Here is a 19,780-nt window from a genome sequence, read left to right as displayed (position 1 = left end):
CAGAAGTATGTTAATCCATTTTTCCAATCCTCTGGGATCAGACTTATCATCTGTGATTTTTGTAAATATTTCTGATAGTGGCTCCTAGATTTCATCCCAGCAGCCTGGGATGGATTTCATCAGGTCTCCCTGAATTAATTTAATTCAAATCTGGTCAAAGGCTCCCTGATGCAGTTATGATCTGCAGCCTTTCCACCTCTTTATCTTCCATTTATTGGTAGTTCTCCAGTCACATTTATTTATTTATTGTAAGTGTTGAGGCAAACTTGTTACTAAGCAGCTCTGCCTTCTCTGTGCCTGCTGTTGAGCAACAGACCCACAGTTTCCCTGATCTTTCTTTTCTGTCTGATATTTAGCTGTCTTTAATATCCCTGGACAGCTACATCTCATTTTTGCCTTTGCTGTCCTGATTTTATCTCTGCACGTGCTTTATATTTCTTGAGGCTCAGAGGAGATTAGCCATGTTAGTTCAAAGTCAGGTCAAAGGCAGGGCAGGGTGGTGCCTTTGAGTAACTGGTTCAAAAAGGCACAAGTTTTAGTAGGTGACAGCCTACTTCATCAGATGCTAAGCATTTGTCACCAACGAAAGGTTGTGCCTCTCTGAACCAGTTAGTCTCTAAGTATGCATACACATATACTAAGTTGACTTAAAAATAAGGCAATTTAAGTCAATTTAGTTAAGCTATGTTGGCGTGTACACACTTACAGTTCCTTGACTGTGGCATTCATCTTGTGAGCTAAGTCAACCTAACTACAGTGACTCAAGATAATACAGCTCAGACTGACCTTGTTTTATATATGTGTGCTTGCTCTGACAGTTGAGTTGACTTTAAAAAGTTAAGTCAGCCTAACTGTCAAAAAGTTAGTACATGTGTACATACCCTAAGGGACACCCTGAGCTAATCTCCCCTGGGCTCCCCCACAGTTGCCTCTCTCTCTGGTGCCTGGTTCAGCTCTGCTTATCTTCTGGCCTCTGCCTATAGCTGGCCATATCCCATACCTAGTCCCAGGCATGCAGGAGCCGCTTAGCTTCTCCTGCCCGAGAAGCAAAGTCCTTGTAGGCAGGCCTGAAGCATGACTACATTTTTTCCTAGCTGCACAGGGCTTGAGACAGCTGGAGACACCTAACAGAATGTCTCCAGCTAGATAAGGCCTCTTCATGGGGAGAAGCAGCTGAGTGCAGAGACACTGGGCCATGTCATGCAGCTCTGTTTAGCCAAGTGCAGGGCACTATCCATGTACGACCTCCTCGACATGGGAAAGGGGGATACCGGGGAATTAGAATCTAAAAATACCAATTTAACCAGGTACTAGCGTGTCAACTCTGGGGAGCACATGCCTCAGGGAGGCTCAGATTTCAGTACTTCCCCTACCCTGCTCCTCACTAGGTTTTCTGTACTTTTATTTAGCTGTAGAGCACGAGGATGCTAGGAGGCAGCATCCTTGCAAGTTCTTTGAGAGCTTTTCTTCACTTGCAGAGGAAGAGGTGGTGCCAGACTCCCAGGGGAGGCCCCTGGGCCTTCGGGTAGCCTAACAGCAGACAGCACCTGGCCTGGACTAGAAGGCCTGGTCACCATGACTCCAGAGCAGCAGGGGTCAGAGAGAGCACTAGAGCAGCCTGCTCTGAGAGAGTGCACAGCAGCACAGGGTAGCAGCATGGCCAACCAACTGGTAGAACTGGGAGGGGGGGAGGGGCAGAGGGAGGGATACAGGAGAATTGAGGGTTGGGAACCATAGTCAAGCAAAACCCAACACACAGGACTTGCAAGTGGAACATATTTAGCCCTGATTCTGCCAGCGGCAGTGTTGGCTGCTGATGGAGTTGGCAAAACTGCTTCTAGGGGCTGTATCGTATGTCTGCAACCCTTTCTGAAGAGGGAACTACTTCATGCTATAAACCTTGTGTGAAGAAACCCCCCTCTGTGCCTCCTTTGGTCATTTCAGCTGGATCTCTCTCTCTCTCTTTCTTGCTTTCTATTTGGTTCAGGCTGGTCAACCAGGTGATTTGGCTGGATAAATTCCTGAGGGGAGCAGGGAGTGCCCTCTTCCTCTGGCAGACATTTTGAAAAGCCACAAGCAAAGTGCCTCCAGGCTGCAGCCTGGATTATTCCTGTAAGTAAAAACTTGGAAACTAGCCCAGAGTTAGAATTTCCGTCTAGGCAGACGTGTTAAAAGGATTATTATATCCAAGACTGTATAAGACTTTGATTGTTTATGTTTGCCCAAAGTGTATTATGACTTCCTTGTTCTACCCTCTTTTTCCCCCGATCAATAAAGGTATCAGGTGAGTGCCTTGCTGTATTGCTGTGGAGTGGGGAGAGGCAAGCCTTTTTGTTCCCCGCCTGGCCTGCAGATCTTGTCTGTTTATGTTCCCTCAGTCCTACCTGAGGTTATCCTGGGATGCTTTGGGCTGAAAGAGGCACCCAGAAATATTAACCGTGGGCAAGGAACCCCCAAGCCTTGCAGGATGTGAGCCCTGAGCTGCACAGAGCCCTAACCAGGGCCTAGGCAGTGGCAGTGTTACCCCAGGGTTGCAGGTGTTCCCCAGGAAGCAGGCCAGCCAGCGGTGGGCACCCTTGGGGAGACTCCCAAAGAGATTTTTGGGCCTAACAGTGAGGCTGAGGTCTCTGCATAGTAGTGTCCTCTACTGTGCTGCCACACCCTGCTTCTAAGCCCTGAGACTCCGGCTGCAGGAAGCCTGATCTGGTCTGTTCCAGGTCAGCCAAGAGGCATGCTCCAAGTTGACACAGCCTCCTCTTACTCCTGGAATACCTTTGGGGGGGCATGGAAGAACCACTCCTCATACCAATTGTTTATGCTTTGGCAGTATTGCACCTTGTCCCAGTACAACTTTTAGAAAAACATCCACGTGGCTTCTGCCGGAGACCTCAGTACCAGCCCTTCCGCTGTCTTCCTGCCCCGACTGCTTTGGCGATGGACCGTTTGTGACCATGCTGCCTAGACTCCATGGGAAACAGCTGCCACCTGGCACACAAGAGACTCTAGCAACCCTGAGCCTCAAGTCAGATTTGTGAGGCATTATTCATTGATGACAGGTCTATTCATGGCTATTGAACAGAACAGTTGGGGATGTTTCTTCTAGCATCTCTAATGGTGGAGACCAGGGAGGATACTGAATAGAGGATGGTTGGAAAAGTGTCTTCTGGCATCCCTAAACCGATAATATTGGACACCAGACAGGGTGTTCAATAGGGGATAAATCTTTCTACAGAGCTGCAGTCCAATACTTTCCCTTTTTTGCATCCATCCTTGCCCCTGTTGGCAACAGATCCTGGGCTAGATGAAGCCTTGGTCTGATTCAGTATGGCACTAATTATGTTTGTATGGCCAACCGTGATATCAACCTCCTTGGTGAAGAGCTTTGAAATTTAAGGGTGAAAGAAGAAGTGAGCAGTAGAAGAAACAGGCCTGCTGAAAATGCATTTATTTGTCTCCAAATGAACTCTCTCTCAGGCAATAAATAAGAACAAAAACATCAACTTCTAAAAAAAACCAAACATCTATGTACAAACACATAAAACACACATCCTGTGTAGAAACTGGATCGCGTGGAGAGATGAGGCTCTGCACAGGAGTTAAGAGAATATTGCGTTACTCTGAATTGGATCCAATGCCTCTTCCTCAGGAAGGCGACCCTGCCCAAAGCATCAGTAGCCATCTTGGCTGGAGACGGGCAGTCTGTGCAAACATCCAAGCCAGCCACAAGTGCTCCCAGCAGGGGCTTCTGTTCCTTAAAGTGCTGGACAGGAGATCTCCCAGCAGAAGAGCCCGTGATTACCCACAAATACTACAATGCAATTTGCATATCCAGGCACAGCAGAGTTTGTGCGCAGAGAGCTTGGGGGCATTAGGCCACAAAGACCTGCCCCTAGCAAACACTGCAGCACCAGTGGGGGCTGCCAGCTTCTCGATAAGCACATTAATATTTAGGATCTCATATGTTAACCTGAGGTCCCATCTGCATTCAGCCCAGTTCCACAGTTGGTAAAAGATGCTCCTCACCTGCACTGGGCTTTAAGCAGACCCTTAGAAGAGGAAGCCCTAGGCAATGGAAGCTTCCAAATGCCCAGTGTCAATGTATCTTGTATGCAAAATACTGCACACAAGGCTAGCTTGTTAATAGTCCCCATGACATTAGTGACATACAACCAGGCACTAACTTCTGCTTCTCTATTGGACTTCTTAGTGGTCCTTCTGTCCTGCCACAGTGAAGAAGATTATGGAAGCTAAAAACATGCTGTACAAGTTGACTGGCAGACATAGCCTGGGCTGACGCTCACTGGGTAATCTGCTATTGCCATAACAGCAGACACAAGGTGCTCAGCATGTCCTGGATGAAAGAAACTGCAAAGAGGACAAAGACCAAGTGACCAGACAGCTCAGATGCATTTGTTTTCTGGGTCTTCTGTGGCTCATCTGGGTTGATTCCTCACCCATGGACCCTGAACTCCTTCAGCCCATGGGCAGTGGAACTTGATAAGTAGGGAACCATTATGAACCACACTGCTAAGAAAGGGTCACCGAATACATGGGGATGGTTGCACAATGGTGGAATCACATGCAATGCAGTTTTGCTGATATCCAGCCAGCATCTTACAACAGACCTCATATTCCAGCAGCTACCAGCTTCTGCCAGGCAACAAGCTCTTTTTTGGTGTGGCTCAGTTTCAAGCTGTCATTACAAGAGACTTGCACATGCAAAAAAAATGAGAGAAGCAGCAGGCCTTTTAAGAACCTAAACACCTTCAGGGTTCACCCTGATTGCCCAGTCTAAAAACTGGCTCAAAATATCTGCATTTAACACATCAGCATTGAGCAAGAGATGAGCTGCCTTCTTTCCCTTGGAGGGAACCAACACTTCATTCCTTTGGTGGGTATGTTAGTATGGGTTGCAACACAGTAGGTAGAAGACAAGTTGCTATGTGATGTAGGCTGGAAAGGGGAGCACACAAAAGATACCACCCTTGTGTTTTACAAGCTTTCCACTGACCCTTATAGAGCAAGTGGCCAAGTCAGCTGCAGCCCCTCTCTACTCAGTTTTTGAGCTTATTAGGCTGGGAAATTGTGGTTTGCCACTGGGAACAAAGCAAGGCTCATATCTGGGGTTCACTAAAGCAAAGGGGAATTAAGCCAATGAACCAAAGGTTGGTTCCTTGCAGTAGTAACCTGCAACCTAGAATGAATCTAGTGACACCGTGGCACAAGAATGCTATTGACCACAGTTCTAGCAAATACAGTATCAGAAAGGCCAAGTCTGAGTATAGGGTGGATCCACTGCTGCACAGCAGTTGGTGTTTCTAGCATGGCATTACAAGTATCATGGCTTTTAATCATGGGGGCACAGCAAAGGACACTACCCAATCACACAGCATACCTGACAGTTGGGAAATGGCCACCTGAGAAGAGCAGGACACCTGCACAGACACAGGGAGCTGTGTTCTCCAGCAGTAAAAGGGTACTACTCCAGCACAAGAAAACCCCTCACACTATAAGAGTTATTCTGTTCAAGTGCAGGAATCCAGTCACAGGTGCTTGTAAGTTATGTAGCCTGCCATTGCGCCTCAGACGCAAGCTTCCCAACATGTTCCTCATGCCCTATGGCCAGAGGACTGCCCTTCAGCATGCATTCAGGGCTCTTACCTCATAAATCCCCACCTGCCTCATGCTCAGACATATGTGGTGGTCCAGATGAGCATGGTGCATGTAGCAAAGCAACATCACAAGCACTTCACAGCAAACAAATCAACCTTGTCTAGTTCAAAATAAATGACGACAAAGCTGTACCCCGCCAGACAAGGAAGGAAACAGGGCACTAGGACTAAATGCTACCCACTAAGTCCACACGTTGATCCTCAGGTGGAAGAAGTCCATATTGCAGTGCAGTGATTGAAGTGATCCCATTATCACAAGTCCCCTGTGTCCAGCAAGGGAACCCCAACTCCAGCCTGTGTTATTGCAGACTTAAGGAAACTCATGTCCCTCCAGTGGAGGAGATGGCTCCACTGTCACTGCACTAGTCTGCACAGACATGCAAGCAACCAACTTGTTCTCTAGTTACTTTGAAACTTGCATGAAACCTGCATGCTGCTGTTGTGCTCACAGTTCAAGATAAATAGGCTCTACAATTGTCACCAGTAGCACAATTGCTGCATTCAATAACTGGAAGAAAGTTTTGCGATAAATATCCCCTTGCCTCAGTTAAAAAAAAGGGGGTTTTTTTTTCTTCTTTTCTTAGGGGCAGGCAGGGGAATGTTTTTTGTTTTTTTTAAAAGAGGGTGGGACAGAAATCAGGAAAAAATCAAAACCAGGCACTTTGGGAAATAGTACTTTTTTCTCCCAAGCAAAACTGGTCAGACACATTGTCAGGATTTGTGGATTTCACAACTTCAAGCCTCCTGCTTAAAAAAACAAACAAAAAAAAAAACCACACAACAAAAATGAGGTAAGAAATTTCTTCAAGAAAACAAAGACATATGCACACTTACACGCACACACCTCTCTCTCTCACACACACACACACACACACACACACACACACAGAGTCCAAAACCAGTGGCAAAGTCAGCCATTATTGCTCTTGGTCAAGGAGTTTTGCTTGGCCATTCAGCGGTTCACGCCAGGTCTTATGGCCTTGCAGCTGGCAGTTCCCAGGCAGCTCAACCTGGTCAGTGTCCTTGGCTGCGAAAAGCATCTGTGACACCACTGTCGTCACCCTCATCCTAGTTGACACCACAGGCTAACAGCTGGGTGAAGTGGTGATGGGGCTGTGCAGATAGGGGAGGCTGCTGGGGGTGGAATGGACCCCCACAGACACTGGGAAGCTGAAGACGAACTGGGATGTTGGCGTGGAGTTGGCTTTGCCACGTTCCCGTAGGGTCCCTGAGGGGCTGGCAGCTTCAACAGCACATGATGTCGCTAACACCTGGGACTCGAACTGCAGCAGCTGACCCATGAAGCTGAAGTTGGGGGAGATGATACTCCGGCGCTGCTTGACAAACTCAAAGGCCTCCTCCAGCCGCACTCGCTTCTTCATCATCAGGTAGGCCAAGCAGATGGTGGCGGAACGTGAGATGCCAGCCTGACAGTGCACCAGCACCCGGCCATGGCAGTCCTTCACTGAGTCTGCAGCGTCAGAAGGGAGAGAAGGGTAAGTAGCTCACTCCTGCCACTCAAGCCACTGCCACACATTGCATACAATATGCAATTAACTAGCACTGGACTAAATCCTGTCACTGAACCCTTTTATGCATCAGCCTTGCTGTGTCTTCTGCCACCTCTCCCCACACCTCCCAGGCCATGGTACAAACCTACCTATGTAGTCTATTGCTTCCATGAACCAGGAGCTGATGTCAGCCTTGTGGTTATCCTCCACCGGGATGCACTTGTACTGATAGTGTCCTTCAAAGTGATTAGGGCAGTCTGAAGAAACGTTCAGCAAGGCCGTGATCCCCAGCGTGTCCAGCATGTCCCTCCGGGCTGCATGGTATGCACTGCCAAGGTAGAGGAAGGGGAGGATTTCCACAGGGCCGCCCTATTTCAGACAAAGAGAAACAAACACTGGAATCAAGACAGAGGAGATAAGAGCACCGCTAGTCAGAAGGGAAGAGATGGGAACCACAGAGTTGGGTGAGCATGGCTACCAGACCTGCCCATAATTTGACAGTCTCAGTAGGGCCCATATCTATCTTCAAGAGTGATGTGGGGTTCTGAAGGCCTCTATAGCTAAAGCTTGGGATGCTTTACAAGGATTCAGTATCCAGACAGTAGGTTCTCCATGCTGTTTGGACACCAGGTCCGTTTCAAGGGCCGCTTGATAAACACAGGAGGCAGCATCTCCATACTAGAGCCATAGGGTCCAAGCCTGCAGACAACCTATACCCCAAGTACCTATTGGACTGGGACTGACTACCACATTTAAGGGACTGGGCCCAAATCTATATGAAAATGCCCTCTAAATTATTATCTGTCAGCTTCTGAAGGCCCTGGAATTGTCCTCTTCTGGGAGCTAAACAGGCAAACAGGAGAGTAGGTTGCTTTGAAAAACCCTTCCAGAGAATGTAGTTAGTAATGTTCGTTCAACTAAAAAAAACAAACCACAGAAACCAGCTTCCCTGACCAAATGAACAGACAGAGAATATGAGGCGAGGCAGGACTTGTCGTTTTAGACTCCTTTCATTTGAAAGACAAGCAGCAGACAGCAAAAACACAGCAGGCATAAGTGAATGAGGCCCTCAGATCCACCCCAATGCCCAAGGAAAATGAGGATATGGCTTAGCAGGTGTGGGCTCTCCAAACAATTTAGCCTTTTTACAAGGTAAACGGAGTTCTGGCACATGGACCCACAGATGTGACATGGAGGAAAGATGGTTCCAATGAGGCTCTGTGCAGCCTAGCTTTGTTTTCAAATGGCAGGTATTGATTTTCCATTTTGAATCAAGTCATTGCACTATTTATTCTCCAGCTGACAGCCCGATTTTGAAAGCACCACTCCCCCATGCAGACAGCTTTCTTGCTAGTTGACTATAGCCAGCATGCTACCGTGGCTTATGCAGGCTCCTTTCTACACCATTGGAAGAACTGATATCTACACAAACACCAGAGCTAGGAAGAAACATCTCCCACTGGGAAGAACTGGGGCGATTTCAAAGATTTTTCCTATTGTAAAGTAGGCAGGGGAAGGAAGCGAGACAAACCCACTCTGAACCAGGGACCGGATGTCAATTGTGCACTCCCTCCACCTGCCTCATTGAGTAGTCAGGGGCAAGTCTCTGCTCATCTCTCCTGTGGAAGCTGACCTACTTCATAAAAATGGGCCAATATTCACTGGGGAGGGAGAATGACAGCCCTCAAGCAGGATGAGGGAGGTAGAAACTTCAACATCCCAAGTGCCTGGTCCTCTCCCACCCCAGGGAATGCTTCAGCCACCAGTGTTTTTGAGGACATGACTAGTCTGGATGCTTCTTGCTTTGAGCAGAAAATTTATCCTGGACTCAGAACTACTTCCAAAGCATTGGCAATGCCTGCCTAAATGCCATTTTACAAGAAAAATTCTGCTTGAGACTTAAAAAATCAAGAGAGAGAACTGCATGTACCACATCATATGGCCTGCAAGTGTTCCAGCTTGCTGAGCTGATAGGGACACAATGTCTTAAAACAGCTTTTTTGGACAATGCCTCCTCACCTGGACAGTTGAGACATTGAGGGTTTGACTCAATGCATGGGAGGAGATTTTAAACCTAGAAGCCAGGCAAATGGATGCCCCCAGGAATTCAGCACACTAGGTGCCAAGGAGCTTACCTGATCATGCAGGGGCGTTGCACAGGAGCCACATCCCAGGTCCAAAGGCTCAGCACTGGCTGGTGGCGAAATGCTACTCAGGGATTTTGTTTTCACACAGAATTCTGGATGCTCGGAATAAAACCTCTCGTAGCCTCCTGCAATGGAAGAGACAGGCATAGAGCATTAACCAGGAAAGGCAGCAGGCTCTCTGCAAGCCAGGACTAGCATCTCTTGCTGCTTTGAATGCAGAGCCCGAGCTAAGCTGGCCTGTCGGCTCTGCCTCTACCACTAGGTGTCACTACCACCACAGAAGTCTCTCTAAGGAAGGGGGAGCCAGCAAAACAGGAGGATGAAAGTTACATTTCTGGAAGCCATTTTGCCTTGCATCACTCTTGGGGAGATCCTGGCCCCATTTCATGCGCAGGGGACAGTGTACCAATAGGGTGGGTCAGACTACTGTACAGACCCCCCCAACCTCCAACAAAAGCTAAGGCCATCCGCTCTGTCCAATGAAGCTGGGGCAGACCAGAGAGCAGATGGCTACTTCTAGGATTGGGCCTTTAGTTCCCCAAGCCTAGTCAGGCCTTCCCCAATGACTGCCATGAGCGCACATGCAGCAGGGACAGATCATCCCACCATCTCACTCCAAAGCCAGGCACAACGATGGCCAAGGTGGCCCTCCATCATCACCAGGACACTGTTGTTCTCAGCGACTTGGACCAACAACCCCTCCTCTGCCCACCAGACAAAAGACTCCTTCCTCTGTCACAGAGCATGCTGTCCTCTCTACACTGCAGTCAGGAAATCATACCGAAGCTGACCAAGTCCTGGGCCCTTTTAACTTCTTAAGAGAAGCAAGCCCATGGAAGCACCAGCTTCAGAGCCACCTTCCATGGACTCAGATTTCCCCCTTCCCTGGGATATTCAGCATTCCCCAGTGCCTGGGCATCTCCCGTCTTTGCACATGGGGAAAGACAGCTTTGGCAATGGGTGCCCAAACCCCCTGGTTGCCGCCAGGGCTGCATCATTAGTGCAGAACCTACTTGCCCACTCTTCTTACTGAAAGAAGGATGTTGGTCTGCTTTTGCACTTGAACACAATTCCCTGAGCTACAGAAGCATTAGTCCGCAGTCTGATTTTCAAACCATGCCACGGCCACCATCACTCATGTTCTTCTAGGCACAAGTTCCCCCTCTGAAGAATCCTTTCCTTTGGTGTCCCAGCCCCAAGCATGCCAAAAAACCCACAGCCCCAGTCATCACCCCTCTTTGGCAACTCTGTTGAAGCCAATGAAGTTACAGTTGCATAAGAAGCCATGAGAGAACAACCAGTTCTGGAAATATTGTCACAAATGCACCCATCTGTCTCATTTCACCCACTGCCGAGGGACAGCTTCTACCATTCAGAGTGTGATCCAGAGCCAGGATGGCAACAACAGGCTGCGATCTCAGCAGGAGGTGGGGACATGACATCATTCGTAGAGCACTGCCATGGCAACAGTCAAATGCTCCCACCAATAAAGGCCAAGGAAGGAGGAGTGGGGTGGTTGCAATCACCATCCATTTATTTATGAATAAATTGTAGTGTGGGAAGCCCTGGAAATCAGCAGACCCACTGCAAAGAGCTGGGCAGATGGGAAAAAAAAAAGAGAGTTGCTGCTTCCAATCCAAGTAGATTTTTACCATCTTGCTCGTAATTCCATTTTGTTCAGCCTGAGCAAGGTGAATGTGAACCAGTACCTTCAATCTCCCCAGGCTCTCATGACGGGTATCTTCCTAATGGGAAGCTGTTCAGATTGCCATGGATGACAGAGAGGAAAATGGGAGGGGTGTCTTAGGACTGAGAAAGAGGTAGGAAAGCTCAAATATAGACAGGTATACTCCTCTAGGGCTCAATACTTGACCATGCCTTTTGGCTTGGCAGTATGAAGCCAATGACGACTCATAAATCAGCTGCTCGCCACGTGTGCAATTTATTCCATATGTTCTAGCGCAGTCCTAGGCCCAGCTGAGTATCCAGCCAGCTGGGAGGTGGAGACAGGGTCCCAACAGCACTCATGGTCACAACCAAGCAAGAGTTTATATAGTGTCCCAAATCCAGGCAGAGAACATGACAGGAGAATTCCCTTGCAATCCTAACCTAGCTCCAGCTCACACACAGAGTGGGCTTGCAGTGACAATGCTTTCCACCTAGGAATCAAAAGGCTTTTGAAGACCAGGAATACATCACGATGGTCTTTAAGACACTGCACTCCAGCAATTTCTAAAAAAATTACATCATGCAGCTAGACTGAGAGCCAGAAAGTAACAGAGTTTAGTGCTACTTCATATGATAGTGGAGGTGCAAAAGCAGCTTAGTACTGGCTTTCAAAATTCAGCTGTTGTAAACCCACAGCCCTGTCTTTAGCACCAAATCTCAGGAGAGTCAGACCAGGCAAGGGAAGTAGATTGTTTCCTCGCAATCATTTGCATCTCTGCAAGGCAAGTGTGAAATGCAACAAGACCATGGTGACTTTCACCTAAATTTTGCCAGGACAGATTTAAACCAGGCATTTTCCATCTCATCTGAACTTATGTACCTGCATAGCTAGGGAATCAGATGTGCACTTAAGCTGTTGAGCTAGCTTCCTGCCTCAGAAAGCATCAGATTTTTCACTTGTTGCAAACTGCAAGAGCCAGTCTTTGCTCATGGGAGGCTGAAGGATAATCTGTGCTTGGTCTTGCTGTGCCTTACAAGCTTGCAGAGTCACCTTAATCCCATGTTTGCAGCACCACAGATCTGTACTTAAACAAAACAAACCATGAAGGCCTGGTGACCCTGTGGAAGCAGCTTGTTGTTTGTCATTACTGCCCCAGTAATACTCAATCCCAGCTTTATATTTTCCTACCAGTCACCAAAACAGTGCTGCTATTGATCAGCTCTAGTACAGGGCACCTTGGCTGTCATCTGCGGTCAATAACCTCCAGCGTTATTTCTCTGGCTTTCATTTAAATAAGTTAGTGGCCTTAAAATCCTCAGTTTGGTCTCCTAAAATCTACATCAGTCAGGTGTTTTACTGTCACAGCAGGAATTTAGCTACACTGAGGCCTACATTTTCTAGCTCAATTGCCAGAACTGTACTCCAGATTGCAGCTTCCTCTCTCCCCATCAAATAGACTACAAAGTCCTGGGTTTCAGCAGACCTCCCAGTTACCGAATGCAGTAAAACCCAGCACAGTGATTATTTACTCAGCTTAAGTTTCTCCTGCCAGACTGCTCTGTGTTAGGACATGAGCTCCAGGAGCTGGGCTTCAGGTGTGTTTAGTTATCTAGGCCTCCAAGAACAGTGACTCATAGACAAATTCTGATGCCTCCTTTTTGCAGATTCTGCTTTCTCCTCCTTTCCTCACTGGCTTTGAGGCAGGACTACACAACACTAAGAGCTGCAAAAGAAGCCCTCCCCAGAAAAAGGAAGGGCACTCTGTCCAGCACCCACGGAACAAATGGATGCAGTGGTTAAAGGAAGGCTCCCTTTCTGCAGGAGGAATAGTGTAACAGCTCCACATGGCCACTTTCTACTACCAGCCTGTGTGTGGCATCATGTGCCAACTCTTTACCAGAATCCCACCCCGGACTCCCCATCTGCCAAATAACTTCTCTGAGCTGCTCGTGTTCTGGGTTTCTAGGCTTGTTGCTCAGCATCTATGAACAATTTTCAGGGTACGAGGATGCTAAAGAAGCCTCTTGATATCACTGCCTCTGGAGAGATTCATGCAGAAGTTGGCTGGCCTCACTCTGTCCCTAAATGTAAAAGATGAACTCCCACAGACTGATGCTGGCTGGTGCCTCTCCTAGGACAGAGGTAAGTCACTGCAGATCAGGACACAGGCTGCCATCTCCAGTCTGTTCCATGTGCAGAAACTAGAAACCAAGCATGAGAGCTTGACCCAGAGAGGCCAACAGTATTTGCATCATTAGTCTTCGTGGGACCAGGAGCTCATCCCAAACTCTAATGATCAGCCATATCAGCCTAAATGCAAACCTGATTACAGTGGATCTACTTCTGATCTACAAGGGTGTAATGGAGCACAGAATTTAGTCTGGATGCCTTACAGCTCAGGCTGCATACTGTAGGCTGTGGCATACAATGATGGAGTCCAACTTCCAAGGGAGTGCTGAGTTTTAGTTTAAAACTAGTTTGATTCCATTTAAAAAAATGGAATTGAAAGGTTATGTTTTGCCTGTGTGCATCTAGGAGGAAAACATAGTAAGCAAAGGACAAGAACAACATGCCCAATTATAAGCACTTGCTTAAACCCATCCCAGTTCAGTCCCTCTTGGTCTACGAGATTTAAGCACATACTTGACTGCTTTGCAGAATCAAAGGAAATGGGGGAAGGAGGGAGGGACAGAGAGGTACTACTGCATGTTTTGCTACCAGCTACTAACATCTTTTTCCAGTCCAAATACCTTCTCTTATCCTCGAATGAAGTTCCCATAACCCTTTCTTAACATGCAGTTTGTGTATTAAAATGCTATACACCTTATATAACAGCACCCCAAAGGTGGATTGGAGTAACATAAAGTGAGTCTGTTTCACTTGCTATTATTGCAGTTTTAAGATGCCGGCAGGCTGTGTGGTCTATGCAGCACAGGTCTGAGGACCTCACGTTTCTAGGTCTTAATCTTGCTTGAGCCATTGGCATGCTGTATGTAATTAGCAAGACATTTGATCTTTTTGTACTCCAATTAATCCTGCTGCAAAATGGCTTTGAAGCTCTGCTTTGCCATAATGCACATGGAATATGTGAACAAAAATTATTACAATCATTATCAACAGCAGCTCACATGTAATAAAAACAAATACAATGAATTTAACATAATACATATTTGGGGGTTTGACACTGTTCCCATTGACACTAGCTGAATTCAGCTCTTTGAATGCAGTGCCTAAAATGCCGTGTGAATTCCCTTAGTTGTACTGTTTTTTCCTCTGTAAAAGGAATTGAGATTTTACGTATAATTTGAGAAGGTAGAACTGAAAAGCAGGTTTTAATGAGATATTCCCAAAGAGAAGAAGTCAAGTCAGGCCAATGAAGGCTTTTAAAATTAAAAGCTAACATAGACGGTCATGTCATTGAAACAAAGAAGCATTCTTAGCTCGCATGCATCTTTATCAGCATCAGAATGACTTATTAACAAGAGACAAAGCACAGTCCCTTTAGATGCCACTGCTGAGAAAACAATTGAGAAAAAGGCTCCCTGTTTGAAAATTATAATCCATCCTTATCAGAGCTCCTGCTGTTTTTACTGTATCAAGCACAACATAAATGCCAAATACAACATTTATCAAACCTATTAATGGACTCACCACTATCTAACTGCATGCATGCACTCCTGATCCCCCATTGTCAGTAAAACCATGAATAAATTACAATGCACTACTTGTAAACAAAAAAAACGTGCCATTCCATTGGGCGCTCATGTTTCCAAAATAGACTAAGGGGAATTTTAAGAAAACCTCATTACAGAGCTTGAAACTTCTTGCTGTCACTATTACTGCAATTTTAATTTGGTTTAAATTAGCAAACATCAGAGGCAGGCCATTAAAAAGGCAACAATCACTAGAAAGTGATTGTCATCGGGCGTACAGACCAGTTCCAAAGGGTTTTGCTCTAGTACGAGGAAGTGAGGGCTTACACAACCGAGAAGCTTTTTTTGCTACGTAACTGATGATCTGCCTCCAGCATTCTGACCCGAACAACGGCTGATTTTCTTTCAGCACAACTCGCTGTATTTAGCTTGGATGAGAGGAAGGAATTAATTTTAATTATCTGCATCAAATTAAGGATCACTGCAGCTGGTTCCGCTGCTGCGGCTTCAAAGCTATTTCCCGCAGGTATCTGTCCAGCTTTAAACCAGATAAAACATGTTCAGTTTTCCCTATGCCCCCTACCTAAATTCTCAGGATTTAAGCTGTCCCTGTTGTTCCCCCCCACCCCCAGGCCCAGGTTTTGCAGTGTTTTGGCTGAAACAATCAGAGACTTGTGGCCAGGTCATGAACCTTCCTTCCCGGTCTCTCATCTCCCACTACACCAGGACAGAGGCACCATGACATTTCCTCTGAATTACTGTGAATATTCAAAAATGTGCAGGTTTCCCATCAGATTTGCCCTAGAGCTCCTTCCTGGCCTGCAGAAGGTTGAGAGTCATAATTCACCACGTTAGTCTGAACTCAAGTAGAAGGCAGAGCAGATGTGCACCTTATAGACTAACTGAGGTAGATATAAATAGCACAAGCTTCTTTGTGAGCTGATGCTCATTTTCTCATGAAGTGAGCTTCAGCTCACAAAAGCTTCTGTTATCTATATCTACTTTGGGTAGCCTATAAGGTGCACATCTACTTTGCCTTCTACTCGACTTCAGACTAATGTAGTGGGAGGGAGCAAAGCCATACACAAAGCAAACTCAGCCTCCATGTTCCACAAAAGGGGACAGTTTGATTGCTTTACCCAGAGCACAAGGGGAAGGAGAAAAAACCAGACTCACGAAGTCCTCCTCTGTGGGGAAGGATTTTTTGGGCACCAAAAGTATCGCATCACGTTGCCAAAATCCAGCCTGGGAGAGCTCAAAGCTGAAGCAGCAAAAAAGGGACCACAGGGGTTTCCTTCACAGAGACATGGCAGCTCCCACCCCAATGCTGGGGAAGAGCCCACTGGCCCCACCACCCCTTGTATGGAGCCAGATCAGACCAGCTATCCTTTCACTGGGCCTTTTTTGCTCCTATCCCTTGTCCCATGGGCAGACGCCTCAGCCCCAGAGCCAGCTGAGCCCTACCAAGCTCAGGCAGGTCAGGCACAGGTCACCAGCAGCCTTTCCCCAGCAGCTGACTGGGCAAAGGAGCAGGAAGTGACTAGCCACTGTCCCCCACACTGCGTGGGGAGCTTCCTGCTGGCCTGGGGAGGGGTGAGAGGGGGGCTGAAAGAGCAGGGGCTGTGGAGGAATGACTGGAATGTGCCCCAAGCGGGAATGGAGGGAGGGAAGGAGAAAGAACAGCCGCCCCCATCCCACCCCCTGCCCCTGGATTTGCAGCTGGGCGGGCCTGCAGGGAACAGAGCAAGGAGTGTTTGGCCTGGCAACTCCAGAGCAAGCAGGAGGCATGTGGGGGGCGCGGGGTGGCACACACCCAGGGGCAGGGAGCAGACCCTCCAGGCCCTGGGGCTGCTTGTGGACTCCCTCCACACCCCAGGCACAGGGCCTCCCTGATCCCTCCCCCTCATGCAGGACTGCCCTGATCCCTCCTGCTCACACCCATGGTCAAGGACTGCCCTGATCCCTCCACACACCCCTCATGCATGGGGCCTGCTCCGATTTTGCCCCCACTTCCCAAGGCAGGGGCTGCCCCGATTTCCCCCTCCCATACTTACACCCCATATACAGGACTGTCTGATTTCCTCCCCTCACACGCCAAAGCTCCCTCAGTCCCCATGCCCTAATCCCTCTTCACACTCACACCCCATGCAGGGGCTGCTCTTACCTCCCCCTCCACCAGGACTGCTCCAACCCCCACACACAGCCCATACAGGGGCTGCCCCAACCCCCCACTCACAGCCCACACATGGGGGCTGCTCTGATCCTGCCCCCTCACACCTCCTACACAAGACTGCTTTGATTCCTGGCCCCCACTCACTCCCCACGCATGGGGGCTGTTCTGACCTTCCCCCCCTCACACCCCATATACAGGGCTGCCCCAATGACCCCCCACTCACTCACACCCCACATGGGGGGCTGCCCCTGTCCCCTCCTGCTCATGCCCATGACTGAAGTCTGCCCTGACACACATGGGGCTGCTCTGCAACCCCTGCCCCCCAATGCCTGGGATTGTCCCAATGACCCCCCCGTTGCTCACTCACACCACACCTAGAGGGCTGCCCCATCCCCTCCTGCTCACACCCCATGGCCCAGGGCTGTCCCTTCCCCCCACCACGGGGCTGCTCGAACTGCCCCCCACTGCCTGGGGCTGCCCCAGTGACCCCCCTACTCACTCACACCCCACGTATGTAACTGCTCCGTCCCCTCCTGCTCACACAGGGCTGCCCCCGCTCCTTCCACTCCCTCCCCCGGGGGCCTGCCCCGACCCCTCCTGCTCACACCCACGGCAGGGCGGCCGCGACCCCCCCGGGGCTGCCCCAGCCCACCTGCGAGCAGGCAGACGTCGGCGCGCTCGGCGTCGCGGCGCAGCGCCCGCAGCACGAGGGACACGGTGCCGTCGTCGCGCAGGCAGTCGGCGTCGGGGCTGCGCTCGTCGTACAGCACCACGGCGGAGTAGAGGCCGGCACGCAGGCGGGCGCGCACCTCGGCCTCGGCCGGCAGGATCTGCTCCAGGCTCACGGCGCCCTTGGCGCGGCGCCGCACGATGGTGTTGCAGCGCACGTTGAGGGCGCCGAGGACATGGCCCGCGCTGTGCGCCAGGAAGGGCCGGCAGTCCAGCACCAGCACGCGGCCCTCCTCGCGGCCCGCCAGCAGCCGCCGCAGCCCGCCGCTCTCCAGCTCGCGCAGCTCCCCCATGGCCACCATGGTGCTGATCCGGCCCCAGCTCCTGCCGCCGCCGCCGCCGCGGGAGCCCCTTTACTCGCGCCCCGCCCCGCCCCGCCCCGGCCGCGCTGAATGGAGCGCGCCGCCGCTGACGTCACCGCGGCCCATTGTGAGCGCGGCCCGCCCGCCGCCTCCATTCATAAAACCGGGCCGTGGAACGCGGCGTCGCCGCTTTGTGAATGGAGCGCGGCCCGCAGCCATGCGCCGCCCCTCCCCCCGCCATTGACTGGCCATGACCTGGGCATGAGCCACGGGGGAGCGCTGCGTGCCCACCCGCACGGAGCTGCTTCAATGACCCCGCTTCACTCGCACCCCACAGATGGGGCTGCCCCTGCCCCCTCCTGCTCACACCCCAGGGCCGAGAGCTGCCCCATTCCCCCCCTACACACGCACACACACGATCCCCTCCCCCCAACACGAGGCTCCTCTAACCCTTCCCCATGTATAGGGCTGCCCCAATGACCCCCTACTCACTCACACCCCACACAGGGGCCTGCCTCTGTCCCCTCCTGCTCACACCCAAGCCCTCCCTCTCCACCTTCTCCCTCTCCCCCCCCGGGATCTCAGGGCCGCTGTGGTTCCCCCGCGATGGTGCCCGGCCGGGGCAGGTCATCAGGGCGGTGGCAGCGATCGGGGCCTGCCCCGCTGCCCAGGCTCGGACCCCCGGCAGCGCCTTGGTTCCCTGCCCGCGGCTGGGGGCAGAGGCGGCGCGGGCCCGCGGGGTCTGGAACGAGCAGGACGCGGGGTTCCATTTTCGAACGTTGGAACTGCCGAGACCCGCCCCCTGCGGGGGAGGGGGAGGGGGGGTTCCATCGGCTGCGCCCCGCCGCTGCATGGGAGACCCGGGTGAAGGGACGTGGCCTTCGGCCAGAAGGAGCCCGGTGCTGCCCCAGGGAAAAGACCTCCTGCGAGCTCTCCCCCGTGACCTGGCTCCTGGCAGCAGCGAGCCACTTCCTTCCCTGTTCCTTCCGCGGAGAAGCGACTGTTTGCAACAAAGGAGCGTTTGTCCAGCAGGGCTCTGGGAGAGATGATCCTGCCCGGACAAGGGTGCTGGGCTAGCCGCCTCCCCGGGGCCCTGCCAGGCCTTGCTCCAGCCCTCAAACAAAGGGGTGCCTAGCCTACGGTTGTCCTTGCTATTAGCAAATCAAATGATTGTTGATCTTTGTTAAAAACAACAACAATCATGATCATAGAATCACAGGCTCCAGAGCTCATCTAGTCCAACCCCCTTGCCTGAGGCAGGGCCATACCATACCATACAGCAGTGATTCCCAACCTGCAGTACAGGTACCACCAAGGGTACTCAGACAACCTGTCAGTGATACACATTAACAATTTTTTTTTAATTACTTTATATGACAAACCTTTGCTGGTGGTACTTAAGGTTGAACTAAAAAATTTGCTGGTGGTACATAAGGCTGTATCATTTTTAAACTGGTGGTGCACAATCTGTCAGTTTGCGAACTGCTGCTATACAAGCAACCCATGCTTAATGCTGTTTCACTTAGTGCTATTTCACTATAACACTAATTTTAAATTGATACCCAATTTCACTTAGCGCTCAGTGAGTTTCATTATAGTGATCGCAGTCGCCATCTTGGGTCATTAAAAGCACCTGTGATCACCGTTCTGTGTTATCAAATACTTTCAGTTTCACTTAACATTCTTTTTGCTTTATGCTCAGTTTTTCAGGAACCAATTAAGAGCACTAAGCAGGGGTTGCCTACACAATCCATAATCTAAACCAATGGTTCTCAATATTTTTTGTACCAGGACCCATTTGTAAACATCCATGGCCAGTCCTGACCTGATAAATAATTTAAGTAGTAAACAGCCCCCTGTCCCTGGTAGTGCCCCTCACTCAGGACCAGCTGCTCCCCGAACCCAGGTCCCAGCCCCGCCCCCA

The 19,780-nt window shown here is 50.1% G+C and overlaps 1 protein-coding gene across 1 annotated transcript; it reads right to left on the bottom strand.

The window, feature by feature from the left end:
• Positions 1 to 3,430: 3,430 nt before the first annotated feature.
• DUSP4 (dual specificity phosphatase 4) lies at positions 3,431 to 17,914 on the bottom strand. Its single transcript, XM_090036889.1, has 4 exons — positions 17,478 to 17,914; positions 9,319 to 9,455; positions 7,333 to 7,552; positions 3,431 to 7,143 (listed from the first exon to the last, which is right to left on the bottom strand). Exons 1-4 carry the CDS (start codon positions 17,854 to 17,856, stop codon positions 6,758 to 6,760), a joined length of 1,122 nt encoding a protein of 373 aa, XP_089893015.1. The 5' UTR covers positions 17,857 to 17,914; the 3' UTR covers positions 3,431 to 6,757.
• Between the last annotated feature and the right edge of the window lie 1,866 nt (positions 17,915 to 19,780).

Source organism: Crocodylus siamensis, chromosome 2 (genome assembly GCF_052110815.1).
Source record: "Crocodylus siamensis isolate JL-2025a chromosome 2, ASM5211081v1, whole genome shotgun sequence".
NCBI classification, from domain to species: domain Eukaryota; kingdom Metazoa; phylum Chordata; order Crocodylia; family Crocodylidae; genus Crocodylus; species Crocodylus siamensis.
Note: the sequence above shows the minus strand (reverse complement) of the source record. Positions and strands in the feature narration are given on the sequence as shown.

What these genes read in the sequence shown, in the direction of transcription:
- DUSP4 (XM_090036889.1), bottom strand. Translation starts at nt 17,856, where the DNA reads ATGGTGGCCATGGGGGAGCTGCGCGAGCTGGAGAGCGGCGGGCTGCGG. An exon ending in CAACGCCCCTGCATGATCAG is followed by an intron (nt 7,553 to 9,318) that starts GTAAGCTCCTTG and finishes TGTCTGAAATAG; the next exon opens with GGCGGCCCTGTGGAAATCCT. An exon ending in GGAAGCAATAGACTACATAG is followed by an intron (nt 7,144 to 7,332) that starts GTAGGTTTGTAC and finishes CTGACGCTGCAG; the next exon opens with ACTCAGTGAAGGACTGCCAT.